Source organism: Trichomycterus rosablanca, chromosome 5, assembly GCF_030014385.1.
Source record: "Trichomycterus rosablanca isolate fTriRos1 chromosome 5, fTriRos1.hap1, whole genome shotgun sequence".
NCBI classification, from domain to species: Eukaryota; Metazoa; Chordata; class Actinopteri; order Siluriformes; family Trichomycteridae; genus Trichomycterus; species Trichomycterus rosablanca.
In genome coordinates this window covers 10,658,337-10,678,888 of record NC_085992.1, presented here as the reverse complement: position 1 = coordinate 10,678,888, position 20,552 = coordinate 10,658,337, and the positions used below count along the sequence as shown (strand labels likewise).

General features: G+C 40.4%; 1 protein-coding gene across 1 annotated transcript; it reads right to left on the bottom strand.

Annotated features, from left to right (window-relative positions):
- Positions 1-2,901: 2,901 nt before the first annotated feature.
- tacc3 (transforming, acidic coiled-coil containing protein 3) lies at positions 2,902-19,692 on the bottom strand. The gene is made up of 16 exons (XM_062995679.1): positions 19,613-19,692; positions 16,579-16,756; positions 15,155-15,285; positions 13,314-14,909; positions 12,007-12,052; positions 11,640-11,814; positions 10,889-10,947; positions 10,676-10,809; positions 10,504-10,585; positions 9,685-9,834; positions 9,367-9,434; positions 8,958-9,001; positions 8,673-8,833; positions 6,934-7,040; positions 3,391-3,511; positions 2,902-3,216 (listed from the first exon to the last, which is right to left on the bottom strand). Exons 2-16 carry the CDS (start codon positions 16,753-16,755, stop codon positions 3,151-3,153), a joined length of 3,117 nt encoding a protein of 1,038 aa, XP_062851749.1. The 5' UTR covers position 16,756; positions 19,613-19,692; the 3' UTR covers positions 2,902-3,150.
- Positions 19,693-20,552: the final 860 nt, after the last annotated feature.

The window sequence follows — 20,552 nt, the reverse complement described above, 5'->3', positions numbered from 1 at the left end:
ACCTCACATCATTCCATATTAATACGCCACTGAATAGAAAAAGTTAATGTTATGTTCTCCCTCATGTTGCCTAGCAACACTGTTAATCGAACTACCTTGCGTCACGGAAGAATGCTTTATTGTAAGTTTATACACAATAAATACATTTATGAATTAAACATTGTTGTATTTATTGTATTTTATGTTGACCGCCGTTTTATAAAAGCAATAAGCCACTCGAGACCGTGCATTACTGCTATGATTTTAGCACGGGAAAGAAGTTTTAGGAAAAAAAACGTCATCCCCATGCTAAAATCACAGTAACGCACGGCCTCTCGTGGCTTATTGCTTTATTTTAACATTATACTTATTCACTGTTACATCATCCTTATTATCCCCATCATCATTGAATTTCACCTTCATTCATTTTCCTTTCCCTCATGCCTGTAAAATACTGAGTCTGGGTGTATTGTTTGTCATTAAGCTGTATGAAATTATTCCACAATACTCATCAAAAATCTTTCATATTCTAGAGCTAAATGTGGTGCAACCATATCTGCAAATGAAGCAACATTCCAAATTAAAATAAAACTTTTACATGATTTTCCTCAATGTGTATATGTTCTTAAATTAGAATTTCTGTGGCACAAGCAATAACAGGTCTAGGGAGAGAAGACTATGTGGTGAACGGCCTATTTGCCACTGCAACAGTGACTCTGTACACACATAGAATGTACTGTGTGCTGACCAGAGTCACAGGCAGTTTGTCATGTTCCCCTCATGGATGTGATTTTGACCTTTTAAAATAATGCATGTGATACATTTGCTGCCCTAAACCTCCATTAGATATGTTCAGCACCCTTTCAGGATGTTTCTGCTCTGTTTAATGTTGAACCCAAGACCAGCACCACCATCTCCCTCCTTATATTGGGACTGAAGCCACCAAAAGTTTATTTAACAGAAGCAACCTTTGGGAAATTTTCCAGAACTAGATAACATCTAACTTTCATGCTTGGACATAGAAAATCAAGAGTTACAGTGGTGTTCAAAAAAATAGCAGTCCAACACCATTAACCTGATAAATCACTGTTTTTAGTAGAAATGCTATTTCTACATAGCAAATAATTTACTTGAAAGTGTAGTAGAGTAATGAAAACAAAACAAACCCAACAATTAGGACATGCATGCCGCTCATTCTGAGTAATTGAAGCATTGATTGAAAGGGGCTTGTTCAAAATAATGGCAGTGAGGAGTTCAATTGGTGAAATCATTCATTCTGCAGAAGAACGTGTGTCAAATTTGGCCCTTATTTAATTTAGGAGGGTGGCAAATGTTGCACAGCTTGGTCATAGCGCGTTTCCTTCTGAAATACTGGGTAAAATGGGTTGTTCCAGACATTGTTCTGATGAACAGCGTACTTTGATTAAAAAGTTGATAGTAGAGGGAAAAACATACAGAGAAGTGCAGCAAATTATTGGCTGCTCAGCTAAAATGATCTCAAATGCCTTGAAGTGACAACCAACACCTGAAAGACGCAGAAAGAAGCGTGGAACTACTGTTCAAATGGATCAAAGAATAGCCAAAATGGCAAATACTCAGCCAATGATCACCTCCAGAAGGATCAAAGGAACATCTGAAGTTACCAGTGAGTACAGAAGATGATTAAGTGAAGCCAATTTACCAGCAAGAACTCTTTGCAAAGTCCCATCATTAAGAAAAAGACGTGTCCTGAATGGGTTCAAATTTGCCAAGGAACACATTGACTGGTCCAAAGAGAAACGGCTCAACATTTTGTGGACTGGTGAAAGCAAAATTGTTCTTTTTGGGTCAAGTGGCCATAGACAGTATGTCAGACGACCCCCAAGCACTGAATTCAAGCCAAAGTTCACTGTGATGACAGTAAAGCATGGTGGTACAAAATGATATGGGGATGTTTCTCATACCGTGGTGTTAGGCCTATTTATCGCATACGAGGGATCATGGATCAATTTAAATATATCAGAATACTTGGAGATCATGTTGCCCTATGTCGAAGAAGAAATGCTCAAATGCTTAAAATGGGTGTTTCAACATGACAATGACCCAAAACATCTTGGTTACAGACAAACAAGATTGAGGTAATAGAGTGGCCAGCCCAATCCCCTGACTTTAATCCCATAGAGAACTTGTGGGCTGATATCTGAAACACGTTTTTTTGAGGCAAAACTCAAAATTGCAGAAGAACTGTGGAATGTCGTCTAATCATCCTGGACTGGAATACCTGTTCAGAGGTGCCAGAGGTTGATCGACTCCATGCAACACAGATCTCAGAAACAATTGTTTTGCCACTAAATATTAGTTCAGTAATTTAAAGTAAAGTAAAACCTCAAACATTTTTTCATGTTCTAGATAATTTTTTTGAGTTTTTAATGAAAAATGCTGGCACTGCTATTTTTTTGAACAGCCTAATATTAATTTTTCTTAACTTTCTGTAAAGGATGAACACAAACTGGCAAAATTTTGTTAATGTTTTGATTTAGAATTGAAAGTGTAGTATTTTCAGTGCATTTGCATTTATGGAAATAAAAGTTATTATAATGATTTTGTGCTTTATTAACTTTTTTAAAAATCACTGCTATTTTTTTGAACACTACTGTATGTAAAACATTTTTTAGTGATGTAGGGACTGTGCTGGATCCTGACCAAGAAAGGAAAAGGCCCTTCATACCCATACAGCCATGTGTGAAAACTCAACACTGGCAAATAATAGGAAGTGCCAGGCAGATTGGATACGTGTTGGAAAGGTATGTGGTGACCTGACTCTTTACGATCAGATCAGGAATTGTGCAAGCAGCAAATTCACAATCAGGAATTGAATATAACTCAATTAGGAAGTAAAGGGAGAAAAATACAAAAAGAAAAAGCACCATCTCAAGCCAAGAGTTGTAGACAGAAATACATTTATTTACACAGCACATCAAGGAACAGCATTTAACACCAAAAAACCTCTTCCAACCACAGTGTTACAATGCTCTGCATATAGACGGTAATTTAGATGGTAATTAGATGCAAGATCTCTTTATTAAATGTGTTTTTCACTGAATGAACAGCTATAGAGTAAAATTAATTAGTTTATTCAGTCAGTAACAAACAAGAATAAAAGACGAACACAAACATGAATAAAGAACAAGATCAGCACTTCTGGACTTTGAGGATAAGTTCATCACACAGCTTGGTCACGTCCTCAACCTCTTTTGTCTGAAACAGAAGACAGTCAGAAACACAACAGGATTTATAAAGGAAAAATTCTTTCTATTGCATAGTGTTGCACTGGGTGGACTGTACTCATACTGTGGGTGAACAGCAGAAGCTAATAAGAGAATTAAACCTGTAAGGACAGACTAAAATGTAATCAAATCGAACTAGTCATACCTTCTGCTCCAGGTTCTTCTCCAGTGATTGCACTTTAAGCTGTTCTCTCCTGAGTTGCACCTGAAGAGCAGAAACTTCAGCTCCCAGCTTGGAGCGCACATCTGCAATCTCCTTATTCGCCCTGTCCACACACACAAATTGATGTTACAGTGTATCACAAAAGTGAGTACACCCCTCACATTTCTGCAGATATTTAAGTATATCTTTTCATGGGACAACACTGACAAAATGACACTTTGACAATGAAAAGTAGTCTGTGTGCAGCTTATATAACAGTGTAAATTTATTCTTCCCTCAAAATAACTCAATATACAGCCATTAATGTCTAAACCACAGGCAACAAAAGTGAGTACACCCCTTAGTGAAAGTTCCTGAAGTGTCAATATTTTGTGTGGCCACCATTATTTCCCAGAACTGCTTTAACTCTCCTGGGCATGGAGTTTACCAGAGCTTCACAGGTTGCCACTGGAATGCTTTTCCACTCCTCCATGACGACATCACGGAGCTGGCGGATATTCGAGACTTTGCGCTCCTCCACCTTCCGCTTGAGGATGCCCCAAAGATGTTCTATTGGGTTTAGGTCTGGAGACATGCTTGGCCAGTCAATCACCTTTACCCTCAGCCTCTTCAATAAAGCAGTGGTCGTCTTAGAGGTGTGTTTGGGGTCATTATCATGCTGGAACACTGCCCTGCGACCCAGTTTCCAGAGGGAGGGGATCATGCTCTGCTTCAGTATTTCACAGTACATATTGGAGTTCATGTGTCCCTCAATGAAATGTAACTCCCCAACACCTGCTGCACTCATGCAGCCCCAGACCATGGCATTCCCACCACCATGCTTGACTGTAGGCATGACACGCTTATCTTTGTACTCCTCACCTGATTGCCGCCACACATGCTTGAGACCATCTGAACCAAACAAATTAATCTTGGTCTCATCAGACCATAGGACATGGTTCCAGTAATCCATGTCCTTTGTTGACATGTCTTCAGCAAACTGTTTGCGGGCTTTCTTGTGTAGAGACTTCAGAAGAGGCTTCCTTCTGGGGTGACAGCCATGCAGACCAATTTGATGTAGTGTGCGGCGTATGGTCTGAGCACTGACAGGCTGACCCCCCACCTTTTCAATCTCTGCAGCAATGCTGACAGCACTCCTGCACCTATCTTTCAAAGACAGCAGTTGGATGTGACGCTGAGCACGTGCACTCAGCTTCTTTGGACGACCAACGCGAGGTCTGTTCTGAGTGGACCCTGCTCTTTTAAAACGCTGGATGATCTTGGTCACTGTGCTGCAGCTCAGTTTCAGGGTGTTGGCAATCTTCTTGTAGCCTTGGCCATCTTCATGTAGCGCAACAATTCGTCTTTTAAGATCCTCAGAGAGTTCTTTGCCATGAGGTGCCATGTTGGAACTTTCAGTGACCAGTATGAGAGAGTGTGAGAGCTGTACTACTAAATTGAACACACCTGCTCCCTATGCACACCTGAGACCTAGTAACACTAACGAGTCACATGACATTGGAGGGAAAATGACAAGCAGTGCTCAATTTGAACATTTAGGGGTGTAGTCTCTTAGGGGTGTACTCACTTTTGTTGCCGGTGGTTTAGACATTAATGACTGTATATTGAGTTATTTTGAGGAAAGAATAAATTTACACTGTTATATAAGCTGCACACAGACTACTTTTCATTTTGTCAGTGTTGTCCCATGAAAAGATATACTTAAATATCTGCAGAAATGTGAGGGGTGTACTCACTTTTGTGATACACTGTATATCTTTTCATGGGACGACACTATAGAAATAAAACTTGGATATAACTTAGAGTAGTCAGTGTACAACTTGTATAGCAGTGTAGATTTACTGTCTTCTGAAAATAACTCAACACAGCCATTGATGTCTAAATGGCTGGCAACATAAGTGAGTACACCCCACAGTGAACATGTCCAAATTGGGCCCAAAGTGTCAATATTTTGTGTGACCACCATTATTATCCAGCACTGCCTTAACCCTCCTGGGCATGGAATTCACCAGAGCTGCACAGGTTGCTACTGGAATCCTCTTCCACTCCTCCATGATGACATCACGGAGCTGGTGGATGTTAGACACCTTGAACTCCTCCACCTTCCACTTGAGGATGCGCCACAGGTGCTCAATTGGGTTTAGTCCATCACCTTTACCTTCAGCTTCCTCAGCAAGGCAGTTGTCATCTTGGAGGTTGTGTTTGGGTTTTCGAAGGGAGGGGATCATGCTCTGTTTCAGAATGTCACAGTACATGTTGGAATTCATGTTTCCCTCAATGAACTGCAGCTCCCCAGTGCCAGCAACACTCATGCAGCCCAAGACCATGATGCTACCACCACCATGCTTGACTGTAGGCAAGATACAGTTGTCTTGGTACTTCTCACCAGGGTGCCGCCACACATGCTGGACACCATCTGAGCCAAACAAGTTTATCTTGGCATTCCAGTAATCCATGTTCTTGGACTGCTTGTCTTCAGCAAACTGTTTGCGGGCTTTCTTGTGTGTCAGCTTCCTTCTGGGATGACGACCATGCAGACCGAGTTGATGCAGTGTGCGGCGTATGGTCTGAGCACTGACAGGCTGACCTCCCACGTCTTCAACCTCTGCAGCAATGCTGGCAGCACTCATGTGTCTATTTTTTAAAGCCAACCTCTGGATATGACGCCGAACACGTGGACTCAACTTCTTTGGTCGACCCTGGCGAAGCCTGTTCCGAGTGGAACCTGTCCTGGAAAACCGCTGTATGACCTTGGCCACCATGCTGTAGCTCAGTTTCAGGGTGTTAGCAATCTTCTTATAGCCCAGGCCATCTTTGTGGAGAGCAACAATTCTATTTCTCACATCCTCAGAGAGTTCTTTGCCATGAGGTGCCATGTTGAATATCCAGTGGCCAGTATGAGAGAATTGTACCCAAAACACCAAATTTAACAGCCCTGCTCCCCATTTACACCTGGGACCTTGACACATGACACCAGGGAGGGACAACGACACATTTGGGAACAATTTGGACATGTTCACTGTGGGGTGTACTCACTTATGTTGCCAGCTATTTAGACATTAATGGCTGTGTGTTGAGTTATTTTCAGAAGACAGTAAATCTACACTGCTATACAAGCTGTACACTGACTACTCTAAGTTATATCCAAGTTTTATTTCTATAGTGTTGTCCCATGAAAAGATATAATGAAATATTTGCAGAAATGTGAGGGGTGTACTCACTTTTGTGATACACTGTATGTAAAGGTGGGTGAACTGAACTAGACACAGAAGGGTTGCTGATTTTTTTTTTTTTTTTATGTTATTGATGCATTTTCCCTTTTTCTTCCCCATCTAGTCATATCCACTTTCCAGCTGCATCTCCTCTACTGTCTATGTACATGCCCAGCCAGCCTAGTAGAGCAAGATCAGCAGTGGTGGGCTAGTGTTAGACCGCTGCACCCCCTTAGAACCTAGTGTTGCTGATCTTGAAGTGTTACGGTAATATGTTGGTATGAATTTAGTGTAAAGACATGTTAGCACTTACTGATCTATTTTCTCCTCGGCATGAGTTTTGAGCATCTGGTATCGCTGCTCCTCCTTCTGTAGTCTCACCAAGTAGCTCTGAGCACACTGCTTCAAAGTCTCTTCATTCTACACATGCAGATCAGTTGAAGATGTAAAATATTAGAAATGTTTAAAGTGCACAGGAATGTGCGTTTTTTTTCCTAGTTGAAGCTTTTTGAACGAAGGTTTTGAGACTCTTGAAAGCATTTTGAGCTTAATTACAATGCAAAAGTTCCTCAATTTATCAGCAAAAACCAACAGTTGTTTTCAGAGACTGTTTGTATGGTTTGGTTTAATAGCATTTGGTTTGGCCATAATAGCATTTTTTTTTTTTTAGAGAACCAGGGGTCTTAGACCTGGGTGTATGCATCTTTGTTCCAGCATTTAATTTCTGTACAAGTGGATTTATGTTTGCTGCAGCAATGAATCCATATATAGCTATGATATAGCCAGTGATAGCTCATATACTATTTAAAAAAAATTGTTTGGCCGAACCAAATACCTTTCACGTTTCTTTCAACATGGAGCACTCTAGAGCAGAGGTTCTCAAACTGTGGTACGCGTACCACTGGTGGTACATGAAGCAGCACGAGGTAGTACACCAGATAATCTCGGAAAAGTAATTACATGCACTGAAAAAATAAATAATTTAATAATTATAAATAAAAAAATATGAAACAAAATGTGTAAATTACTAATAAAATCTGTTTCAAAGTTCTTATAATTCTGTTTTAATAAAATCAGTTTAATTAAAACGAATGTTTTTAAAAATATTCAGGGCTACGCAGACACCGTACTTCATTACGTCTATACTTCAATTCGCGGTTTCCATCTCGAAATTTCCGAAACGCTTTTATCAGAGCAGATCTGCGTTTGAATCTCACTGATCTCGTTCCTGACATCACAAGGCTGCTCCGCTAAACAGGCGCACTCACTGAAATGGTCAGTGGTAACTGCAGATATACTAGTGATGAGTCGTTTGTGAACGATCCGATTCCGGTTCTTATCGACTGAAATCCACCCATTCAGCTTCACATCAGTAGAGGGAATTAATTATAACTCGTAATAAGAGCTGCACTTTCAGTATCACGGAGAGCAAGTGAGACACACACACACTTATTCACATACACTAACACCACACACAAACACACACTCGCAAATAATGACAAATAATTGAGAAATAAACTATAAACTTGTTTAATTGTGTTAAATCTGGTTTTCATTGTGCTTATGTTTTAAAGCAGAAACAAACAGTCGCATCTCTGCACAAAAGAGGATTTTTTTTTTACCGTAATGAAATGCAACCAGTGTGTCTTTCCTGTGTTTTTTTTCCTTTTGAAATAAATCTTTTTTTTCTCATTTAAGTGTTGTTTGAATTAGGAATACATTTAAGGCAAGGTAGCAACATTTAATATTAATATCGGGGCTGTCTTATAGTTTACCCAGTAGCGCCTCCCGAAGAACGAAGAGCCATTTCTTTGAACGGCTCTTTAAAAGGAACCGAGCCAAAAGATCCGACTCCCTTCAAGAAGCCATAATTCCCATCACTAATATATACACACACACCAAATTAATGTGTGCCATATGTGGTTCTGTGATGAGAAACATAGGTGGTACTTTTGGTTTGATAATGGGTGGTACTTGGTCTAAAAAGTTTGAGAATCACTGCTCTAGAGGAATGTGCTTCACTTTAGGTAGTTTCACAAGATTGACAGTCACCTTTTTGAAGCCATCGATCACTTCCTTGCGTCTGTCCAGACGCTTCACAACGTCTGAAAATGATCGCTCCATGTCGTTCAGATCTTTAGCAAGCTGCTGCTTCTCCTGAAGGACTTTACTCAGTTCAGCTTGGGCCAGTTCCTCCTTCTGCTTGTGCTCAGCTAGACATTAAAACACAGGGGTTCCAAAAATAAAATAAAATTAAATAAATAAATTTATAAGAAACAAAAAGAAATCCAATTATTCAATTAAGTTCTGTTACAAATGTGAGAATTATTAACGCACCAGTGATCTGAGCAATAACTGCCTCAAACTCCGACACAATCAGCCTACAAAGAAGAAAAGTGTCAAAGTGCAATTCTTAAACATTAAGACACATGGTAATTATTGAATTAATGTGTTTCAGCCACAACTGCTAACAATTACAATAAATCAATTATATAAAGAAATAAAGAAAATGATAAGCTTCCAACATGGCAACAATTTAGGGAAGGCCCTTTGTTGTTCCAGCACGACTGTCTGTGCACAAAGAAAGGTCTATCCAGCCATGAAGAAAAGCTTGGTTTTCCTTACAGATGTCACTATTTTAATATAATTAGTTTCTTTAAATAGGATGTCCAAGAAAGGTAAGGTAAGGTGTCCAAATACTTGGCCATACAACATACGTGCATATACATGATTGAGATGAGCTTACACCATGTGCTGGTTATCCATATGTAACTTCTCAATTTGAGCATTCAGGTCATCCTCCTTCTCCTCAGCCTAAATAAAAAAAATAAAATAAAAAGTTTATTTTAAAAGTAAATTTTTTTTTTATTGTGCATTAATGATAAGAGTTTAGACTTGTGTAACAAGTCATCCCAGGATGATTATAATTAATCCAGTACCCTAACTGTTGAGAAAATTCCTACCTACTGTTAGTGGTGCACATGGTTTCTAGCAATGATATTAAAATTTTCCAGACTTTCATTAAACGCTGTGATCAGTTTAAGACTGCTTGTTGCAGACAAACCTTTTTGTGTGCTTTTTCTAGAGCATCATCCAGGTCCTTCTGAGTGTACTTTAGCATGTCCACAATGACATCCTCGATTCTCTGTGGAGGCTTTAATGTCGGAACCAGCAAGTCGAGCACTGTGGGGTCCTGAACCACTGGAGTTTCAGCCTACACACAAAGAGATTCCCAATAAATTCAGCAACTGAATAAAAATATTTAAAAAAGGTATAGATGCAGAGAAACAAGCTGTTAGCCATACAAATCAGAAGGATTTATTTTATTCAAATTGGAAGCAATCTTGTATTAGGAGGTTTTAGGAACATGCCTATGGAAAATATCTATTGAACGCTGCAACCAGAGCTGGATCTCGAGTACGTCGTATCGAATCCAGCTCTGCCTTACCGGCTTGAGGCTGAGTGGCAATATGAACAACGACTGGCCTGTTGTTCAGTTGGGGGGGCGGGACAAAGGGCCGGATGTGGGTCCCTCGCTGTCAGAATGGCAATTACGACCTCTGCTGGCTGATTTGAGGCACCTGCACAGAGATGAGGAAGGAGTGCTCTTAGAGTGTGTCTCTCCGCATGCAATGCTAGGTGGCGCACCACTCGTCAATGTGTGGGTGGCAAAAATGCATACGGCTTGCTGCTCATGTCGGAGGGAATGTGGGTTAGCTTCGATCTCCTCGGTCAGGGCAGGGTTCGGCATAGACAGAGAGGAAGCACGATGTAAAAAATTGGACGCACTAAAAGGGGGAGAAAAAAGGGGAGAAAATGCAACAAAAAAAAAAAAGAAAAGATCTATTGAAGGTACCGTATGTATAAAGCCGAGTTACAATACCGGTAAAGGGAAATCCTCCAGCAGCTTTGGGCTTTCCTGTTGAGATTTCTGCCTCACCTCAGACCGAGCAGCCTCCATCATCCTGCAGCACACAAACGTTTATAGCTTTCAAACAATAGAAAAAACGTTTTGCCAATCATTATTGATATGGTAAAGTAGAAACATGACTGACCGGATGGCGAGGGAGGGACGAGGCAGACTCAAACCGACACTTAAATTGTCTGCTGCTGCTTTCTTAGGACTTTCCTTTAGCAGTGGGTCGAACTTCAGATAAAGGGACTGCTTACGCAGAGCAGATTCTTTAAACTACAAGGAGGCACACAAACCAATCAGAACAGCCCTGGTTACAAGCACACATTTCATAAAATCTAGGCTTGATACTCACTGTGCTGGATCCAAACTGTTCTAGATAATCTATCTGTCCATCCAAGTCACTCGGCATGACTACAGGAGAAGGGAAGGCACAATAAATAACCAGGCCAGTACACAAAAAGATCTGTAAAGCTTAAATTGTATTCATTTAAACTATTCACAGTTTTAACTCTAGTATACATGGTTGGTTTCACTCCTAGTCCTTATGCCCTAGAGTTGTACAACAATGATTCACTACATGACAGGACATGGTACACTAAAGAAAGTCTACACTGACAGCTGTAATCCAAGTCACTATATACCACAGAGAATTTACAGTGTCTGAGGGAGGAAAAGGTTGGCTGGTGTTTCTTCACAATGTTGGTGAAACACCATAAGCAGCAGATGAAAACCGAGGGTGTAGTGTGAACTCTCAGCTGACTGGAGAAAAGCAGCATCTGCACCCATGAAGCTGGGAGATAGTCTGCAGACATTCCTGGCCATCTTTGTGGCAAAATAAACTGGAAATGACTAAATTGTATTAGGGAAGTATGTGGTTTGTAAAGCAGCCTACATAGCAACTGTGCTTCATATAATAAGAAGACAGGAACTGAAAGTTCGTTGAACTAAATTGAAACTCGACAGTGGACTGATGCCCCTATCCAAGCTGAACCAATACTCTTTCAGAACATAAAAGCAAGTCTGGAGATAAATACACTAATCTAAATGTTTTAAGTCTGGTGTTTATTTCATAATTTAACTGTTTAAAAATGAAAGTGACTTACACATGGAACCAGGTACAAACTCATCATCAGCTGCAGTCGAATCAAACCCCATGCTCGGATTTGGTTGGCAGTGCTCAATTGTTGTGTTCATTGAGGGTAGATTTTGTTGGATTTGAGTCCAAAGTGGTTTGTTGGGAGCAACGGTAAAAGGTTTGGGTTCTACTGCTGGTTGTGTCTGACCAAGAGAGAAAAAAAATAAAATAGTATGAGCTGTTTAAATCTGGATCTGCATATGTATACCAGTAAATGCTAAATAGGTCATTGACAAATTATTTTAGGTTTTTTTTTTTTATATCACATGCAGGTACAATGGTGGACATACTCCAGATATTCATGTACCAAGTCATGTTACTCATCTGTTACTCACCCTTGTGAAAGATGGTTTCACTTCTGTAGCCTCAAAGGAAGGAGAACTGTAAGAACAAAAGATTTCATATTTAAAACAGGTATTAGTTAAGGGTAGTCAAACTAACATACTTTGTTCATTAATGCATTTAAATCAGGTGAAATAAATGAGGCAGAATGCTAGTCTGAGTACTATAAAACTCCAGGACTGGTTCTAATTGGTTCAGGGGCTCTCATCGGAATTCCAGAAGGACACAGTTCTACATAGCTGCCTCACTCAACACAACTGATTTAGCAAATGAGTCTTTATGACTCGGATCAGGTGTGAGCAGAGAGGCGTGAAAGTCATGCAACAGCTTCTTTCAAGGCTAAACAAAAACAGCTGAATCAGCTGGGCTGAATTAGGGAACATTAAACCTTCCAGTTCAAATCGACTACTGAGTTCCATCCCTTACCTAACACACATGATTACTGTACTCCTACACCAAATGTCACTCAAGTGATGGAAACATTTAAATATGTGGGTTTTGGCCACACTATCATTTAATTGTCATGTCTTTTTCCAGTTGTTTGTTGTCCACAATAAACGGTGACAATTGCATTTTTATGAGCATCAACCTAATTAGTGGTCCTTCCCTCTTCCAAACATTCTTATTCTGGCAGATCCTGTAGCATCCCACAGTAAATCACTGCTCTCCATCCTGCCCTGTCCTGACACACTCCTGTACACCATGCTCCGCTTTGGTATTCTTGTCCATCAGCACCATTCCCTTCATAGGACTAGCCCTGCTCTGCACATGCTCAATCCATCTCAAGCTCATCTCCCTAACATTGTCTCCAAAACGCCCTACCAGCACTGTCCCTCTAATAAACTCATTCTTAATCCTGTACATCCTTATTACTCCTAACATGAATGGCAGCATCTTTCTTTCTGCCACCTCCATCTCCCTCTACCATCAGTACCACCACCATCAAGGCCATAAACCATAGCAGGCCTCACTACGGTCATGTAGACTTTCCTCTTTCACTTTGACAGAGATGCCACTGTACATCACCCACTTCACCCTGCCTTTGTACACTTCACTCCAAGTATAACAACTCATCCCCTTTCACCACTTTAGTGGTAACTGTTTAAAGAATGTGGAGAAGATGGGAGAAAATAAATGTCTCATGTGTCCCTGAAGAGTTTTCAAAAACGACAGATATAATTCCCTTAATTTATTTAGATCCTGTATTGGCTAAATAAAAGCCTTAAAATGTGTTTGCTGGTCCTGGAAGTGTCAAACACCAATCATTTGGTACTAAATTTCTTTGTTCACCACTACTGACCTGTCTGGGTTGCTCTCCACTGCAGTGTGATCAGGCTGTTTTGGCTGTGTAGATGTTTCAGTTTGGACTGAACCACTCCGGCCATCACGTGGCCCCTCCACGTGAGGTATTTTTGCCTTCATACCAAAAGGATTAAAGTTGGGATCGTCAAACTGATTGAAGTCAATGGAGTAAGCACCTCGTGCTGCTGGGATTTTTACCTCTGCACTGTCCATAGTTGCATCATGAGTTTTAGGTTTCATTTCAGGACTACTCTTCTCAGCTGGATCAGATGTGGGCTTTTTAGTAGCTGCTTTGGCCACTGGCGGCCTATTTAATCCGAGCCGTTTGGGGGGAGGTTTGCGCTTGACCTTTGCTCCATCATCAAAGTTAAACTCTAGTACCATGGGATTTTCTTTAGGGGGAGAAATTGATGGAACAATCGTTTCAGTGTTTACTTCTGGATGGCTAGGATTCTCAAGATTGGCTTCTGACTTATTGGGAATTGCACTGTTGTCCTTCTTCGCCATGGATATCTGAATTTTGGAAGGAGGGGAATTGACAATTGGTGCATTTCTCACACAAGGAGGAGAATTTTGAATCTTTGAGCCACCAGTCTGAAAAGGGTTGATCAGGTCTAGATCAAAGTTAATGTTGTATGATCCTTTAGGGAGCACAGGAGAATCTGTGGTTTCTGGCACATTTTCAGCAAGATGCTCAGGAACTGCAGCAGGCGCAGGCGTCTTGGGCAGAGTGGCGGGCGCAGGCGTCTCGGGCAGAGCGGCGGGCGCAGGGGTCTCGGGCAGAGCGGCGGGCGCAGGGGTCTCGGGCAGAGCGGCGGGCGCAGGGGTCTCGGGCAGAGCGGCGGGCGCAGGGGTCTCCGGCAGAGCGGCGGGCGCAGGGGTCTCCGGCAGAGCGGCGGGCGCAGGGGTCTCCAGCAGAGCGGCGGGCGCAGGGGTCTCAAACAGAGCGGCGGGCGCAGGGGTCTCCAGCAGAGCGGCGGGCGCAGGGGTCTCCAGCAGAGCGGCGGGCGCAGGGGTCTCCAGCAGAGCGGCGGGCGCAGGGGTCTCCAACAGAGCGGCGGGCGCAGGGGTCTCCAACAGAGCGGCGGGCGCAGGGGTCTCCAACAGAGCGGCGGGCGCAGGGGTCTCCAGCAGAGCAACAGTCTCATGGTCAGCCAAATTGACTGTAATATCACCGCTCTGAATGATGGTGTTAGTTATTCTTGGTTCAATAATCACAGTGCTATCAGTTGAAGTAGAATCCGCAGATAAATCTGCCAGGGAATTTTCTTCAGATTGGGTCATTGGAAGAGTCTCATCCAGAGCAGTAAAAACATTTTCTGAAACTTTCTCCACCTCTTCACCAGACAATGCTGGAATAGTGACTGAATCTGGTTCTGTTACTGTCAGGGCAATTTCTGCCAAAACTGCAGTCTTAAGTGGTGAAAGGACCATTTTATTGGAGCTTTCGAAAGGATTCATGGTGTCTAGATTGTCAAAGTCAATACAGTAGCCTCCTTTACTCTGAATGGGCATGTCATCATCAGGAAAGGAAGATTCACTTTTACTCGGGACATTGACTGGAGCTGAGGACACACTTTGTGGGGTGGGAGATCTTGAAAACAACAAACATACTGTTATTATAAAATGTTTTCCATCTGTTCTAACTGAAGTCAAAATCCAACAAAATCATTTAACTATGATTTAATGTGGACTCAGTGATGTGCAGTTTTGAGCCAACCACCTGATTCAGCGACTAAAAGGTATAACAAGTTGATTTGCTTAATCGAGTGTGTCTGGCTTGGGAGAACAGTACCTATATGTTTTTGGTCAAAGGTTAAGTAATAATTTAGTACTTACTTAGAAGAATCAGCAAGTGAGAGAGACTCTAGTGCAAATGTACAGTCATCCAGAGTGGGCATTTTGCCAACACGACTTGGGGACATGATCTTCCTAGTGACTGGATCTCTAAGTGGAGTCTGAAAACAAACCTGGAGAAAAAGATTAAAGCAAAAAGTTAAATCAAAAGACCCCCCTAAAATACCAATCCATCGCAGGGCAACCCACCCACAAATCTGCTATATCACACCTAAAGGAAATTTGCAAATTACCAATCAACTTTTGGCATGTTCTTGGTTTTTATTTGTTTTATTAGGATTTTAACGTCATGTTTTACATTCTTTGGTTTCATTCATGACAGAAACGGTAGTCACTCATCACACAAGGTTCACTAGTTCACAAGTTTTAACGTCAAACACAGTTATGGACAATTTAGTGTCTCCAATTTACCTCACTTGCATGTCATCAGACTGAGTGAGGGAACCGGAGCACCCGGAGGAAACCCACAGACATGGGGAGAACATGCAAACTCCACACAGAAGGGACCCAGACCGCCCCACCTGGGGATCGAATGCAGGAATTTCTTGCCGTGAGGTGACAGTGCTACCCACTGAGCCATCGTGCCGCCCCATGTTCTTGGAGGATAAGTGGAAACCTGTAGCTAGAAGATCTTTATATACCAGGTACGGTTAATTATGCTAATCAAGAAGCAAACTGTATATTAAAATCCACAGTTAACATTAGTACCACTTTCATGTTGCAGGATCAAGTAAAACATGATCATTTTTAAGAAACAACTAATGTTACACACATTCACATGGATGGTTTATCATAAATACAACAATGTTCTTTCCTGAGAGGGAATGTTCCGATAGCAGATGTGCAGGTTTTAGAAGGACTCCACTGGTATTACATTTCTGCTAAGCTAGACTTGATTAGATGTCCATTTTCATTAGTGGTGCTGGTGTGTATTAAAGATCAGCAGTTAAGCTCTCAATTCAAACTGACCATCACTACAAGTCAACATTAGATTTACAATTCTAGACACCTCATAGAAAGAGTCTCAGAAATCAATGTTGTATGACCGCACATATTGATATAAAAAATATATTCTTGAATGAATTCTTGTCATATCCTTAAGTTCCAGGAATATCTCAATTAATATAAAATGCATTCTAACATTGATGGCACACTTGTCCATTCTCAGGATAATAAAATCCCTTTAAGAGCCCTACAGAAGTAACAACGGCCAGATAAAGGTATCAGAACAAAATACATTCAAGATGACTGGTATGTCTTTATGTTAAGTAATAACCTCTTTAAATAAATGGATATATTTCTGAGCTTGTAAAAGTTAGACTACAATTTAGTTAACAGGCTTGTTTAGACTTTAGAAATAGTACAATTTCAAGTAATGAATGCAATATAGGGGGAAAAAGTCATACCTTTACTCCTTTTGCAACGTTTTTGTTGACGTTTTCAGCTTGAGATGGTCTCAGGATCGAGGGCCTGCCGGTGGGCTGATCCAAAGCAAAAATGTCAGCGGCCGATTCAGACAGGAAGTGTTGTTTCCATACAGGCAGAGTACCCTGATTCTCATCGTTCAACGCCTCTGAACTCATACTACAGAAAAAGAGAGAGGAACATTTGAGTGCAAGTATGAGGATGTTCACCACAAAGCCACTCCCAGTCTGCACTGGATCTGCTGAAACATTTAGCAGCTGGGATTACTGATAACCAACACTTGCAGGCATAATAAAAAGTAAACAAACTAAAAAGCCACAGACCAAAAAATTAAGGGCACACATACCAAGAATAACAGAGCCACAAGTATACAACCTCTCTAGATTTTACATTTACACATAGCTTTTTTTTATTATTACAGATAATTATGAACCCATGTACAGACAAATGAAAACAACTCTCCCAAGGCTCTCCAACAATTCTCAAGGCTCCCTTTGACAATTTCAAAATCTTTATAAAGTTTTTCTGTTTCGTTTTCATGTTCTATGAATTCTATATCTTGGTCAGAGTAGTGGTGAGTCAAGATTCCCTGGAATCACTGGGCCCAGTTAAGTAACACACTGGACAGGATGCCAATGCATCTTAAGGTCTCAGTAACTGCCTCTTAAGGCTTAGCCAATCATGTCTATAGGTAGACACCCAGTGGGCTGATATCACAGCTGGGGATTCGAAGCCTGGATTCCAATGAAAGGGAGCTAGCATAATTAACAACTGCAGCACCTGAGAACCCAGTGATTCCTTACGGTAGACGTCGAATTTAAATCTAGCCCTAGATTTTCTAAATCAGGATCACAAACCTCATACCTTAACACAAGACTCTTTGGTTGAATATACGTCAAAAAATATGTAGGATTGAGACCTTAAAGGCTTTGAATACATTACACCTGATTTAGACCAGACCAAATGTATTTACACACTCTACCCAAAACTCAGAAGATGGTTCCTGCACAGTGAAAAAGTGAATGAATAAAAGGCCTTCGTCCAGAGTGGAATCAGCTCTTGGACACCCCAGTCAGGTGATGTGTGGGAGAAAATAAGATGGTGAAATCAGTTGCATAAGAGCATGTATGCAACTACTATCCCAAGTTTAGAACCATAGCACTTGTGTCAAAAGAGTCACCCGTGATACTGAATCATGTCTTCAAGAGAAAGGCAGGTATGGAATTACCTGGTAAAGTTAATAGTTAGTCCAGAACTAAATTAAAAACCAACAATTAGGATCTAACTGTAAAATGAAATGAGTAATTTCTACTAAATGCCAATCCCTTGATGGCATGACTAAGTGAAAAGTGAATAAAGTTAAATAATTACCAGTTCTTTCTCTCCCCAGCACTCAGGAGGATCACTATTTAAAATTAACAACACTATCAGATCAACCTTAACTCAGTTTTAACTTTAAGCATCAGCTTGTTTACTGACAATGTGGAATTTGCTTCCCATCTGAAGGGATGGAAGCAAACGCTTAATAAAAAAAATGTAACATTATAAATGTGTTAAGTTGTACTAAAGATCATATGGATAAGTGACGCAACAAAGAAACTGAAGAAAATTGGGATCCAAAGCTAGTTTAAACTAGGCAATTTGTTTTGTTAGGTCTGGCATTTTCAGCAGCCGTGTGTTCTTTTCTTTACCTTGAATATAAACTATAAATAAATCTGAGAAATGAAAATAATAATAATAAAACTGAATCTACAGGCCTTTACTATGACACATGAGATTAATTATAGCCATTGGATCACAACTAACTGCTATTCTGCAAACTTTAAATTGAAAAGCACCATCACGAGCAAGTCACAACTGGTATGAAGCTTTAAGGAGAATGAATCAATTTAAATCAGTTTATAATCCTCACAGTTCCTCTGAAATTCAGAGATGCATTTTATTCCTTATTCCATTAGAAACAATGCAAATAAAGTTTTTAAGTGTGAGTTACATTTACAGCATTTAGCATACATTTTTGGTTAAAACGACTTGCAATTGTGACTGAACACAATGCAAGCAAGTGTTAAGGGCCTTGTTCATGCATGGGTCCAACAGTGGATTATGCTTAGGTCAAAACTGCATGGATAACTAGTGTTCTGGGTTTCGAGGTTTATTAGACTAAAACAAGTCAATAGAATTATTAACTATGCATTAACAGCTGTAAACTAGAAATCTTGGTGTTGCTTTGTAAGTTTTTGAGAATCCACTGGTCACATCATCAATACATCAATTCAAATATTTATTAATTGGTGTTTAACGTTCTAGAATGTCATTTGAGGCATGACCTGCTGGTTTTTCAGCAGTTATTGATTGATTAAAGCTGGGTACTTCCCTCTGCCAGATGACAAAGTACATGGAACAGTGGTCTTGAGTCAAGGTTGGGAAGAAAATACAAATGGTCATCTTATGCAAAGACCAAATTTGGACGGATGGTAGGATATAATCCAAAAACTACTAAAAGACTGACATGACACGAGTCAAAAGCTGCTAGGCAAACTTCAGTTAAGCTTTAAGGTACATATTTAGGAACATGAGCATGACAGCCTTGAGGTCCACTGTGATGTGACTGCCTACTGAACTGTGGACAGTGTCACCCATGATTCAGCATTCTGTTGTTAATAAAAGTATGTGATAACTTACTACATGACCACACCAAACAAGCAAGTATATTGTTTTAGGGTGCAGGCAGAGTGCCAGGATTTAAAAATAGAGCAAATAGTAATTATTTACATCAAAATAATAAGCATAAGGAGGCATTTTGGGCGCTGCCATTGTGTTTGTGTACTATTTTACTACACTAGTAAGCGACCTTAGATATACTGATATACTGTATATATGTAGATATACTGTAGAGTATACAGTAGCAACATACCGTTGAAACAAAGTTTATACAATATAAAGTCAATAATTTTATAAATTCCCACTATATATAGTACATATATAACTTAGCAAAGTTAAAATACACAAACTCACCTTACTCCGTGAGCAGAATAATTATAGTAAAACTTTTTTTGACTCAGAACCGAGAAGAATCCGCTCCGTCCGTTAAAATCGTTCAACTGACACAAGTCAGAACAACAGCGCTCGAGCCTACGAGTCCGTTACATTTCAAATTTAAACGCCACAATGTCGACGAATCAAATTACTCTCTCAGCGTCAAGAAGGCGGGGTGTAGTATAAACTCACCAATTGCATTCCAGAAGCTTCTTGTTGCCTGACTGGACGTTCCAGAAACAGACATGTAAACGATCCAATCACAAATCCCGCTCTGATAACCAGACCCACACCGCTACTAAACATGAATTGGTTAGATTGAAGGAATCTGTTTGTTCCCACCACCATAGATCCAGTGGAGATACTGAAGACGCGGTTATACAGAGTGGAACAAAAGCTGGTTAATCATAAGTATAAAAAAAAAACACAAAGCCAGGCTGCATTGTTAACATTTCTTTTACTAAACACACATCGCCTCTTTTTTGCTACTCACAAAGGAAACATGATAGATTTCCATACTCTGACGTTATTCTTGAAACCAGAACCCTGAAGCCCATAGACCAAATCAGAAATTTTGGCATAATAACAGATTCATATCTGAACTTTAACAGTCACATTATAGCAAAAAATAAAAGTAATTTTTCTATTGCACGGTACTCTGCAGTACAATATGGCATGCATTCAAATCCAAAACTATCCATACCACACTGAATGTTTTATTATCTAAAACTACTTATTTGTTCTCACTGATCGTATTTAGCAGGTGCTTTTATCCAAAACTACTTACAACTGTTAATACATACCACTAAATGTGAGATCATGGATTCAAAAATATACATAATGTACCACTGGGTACTGAGTAGTAAATGGGCTTAAATCCAACCTTTTACAATCTGAAATATATATTTGTTTGTTTGTT

Excerpts from the sequence above, each read along its gene's own strand:
- tacc3 (XM_062995679.1), bottom strand. The coding sequence starts at position 16,755 with ATGAGTTCAGAGGCGTTGAACGATGAGAATCAGGGTACTCTGCCTGTA. Across the intron at positions 10,810-10,888 it reads AACAGTTTGGATCCAGCACA|TTTAAAGAATCTGCTCTGCG; the intron begins GTGAGTATCAAG and ends GCCTCCTTGTAG. Across the intron at positions 8,834-8,957 it reads AGTTATTGCTCAGATCACTG|CTGAGCACAAGCAGAAGGAG; the intron begins GTGCGTTAATAA and ends TTTAATGTCTAG.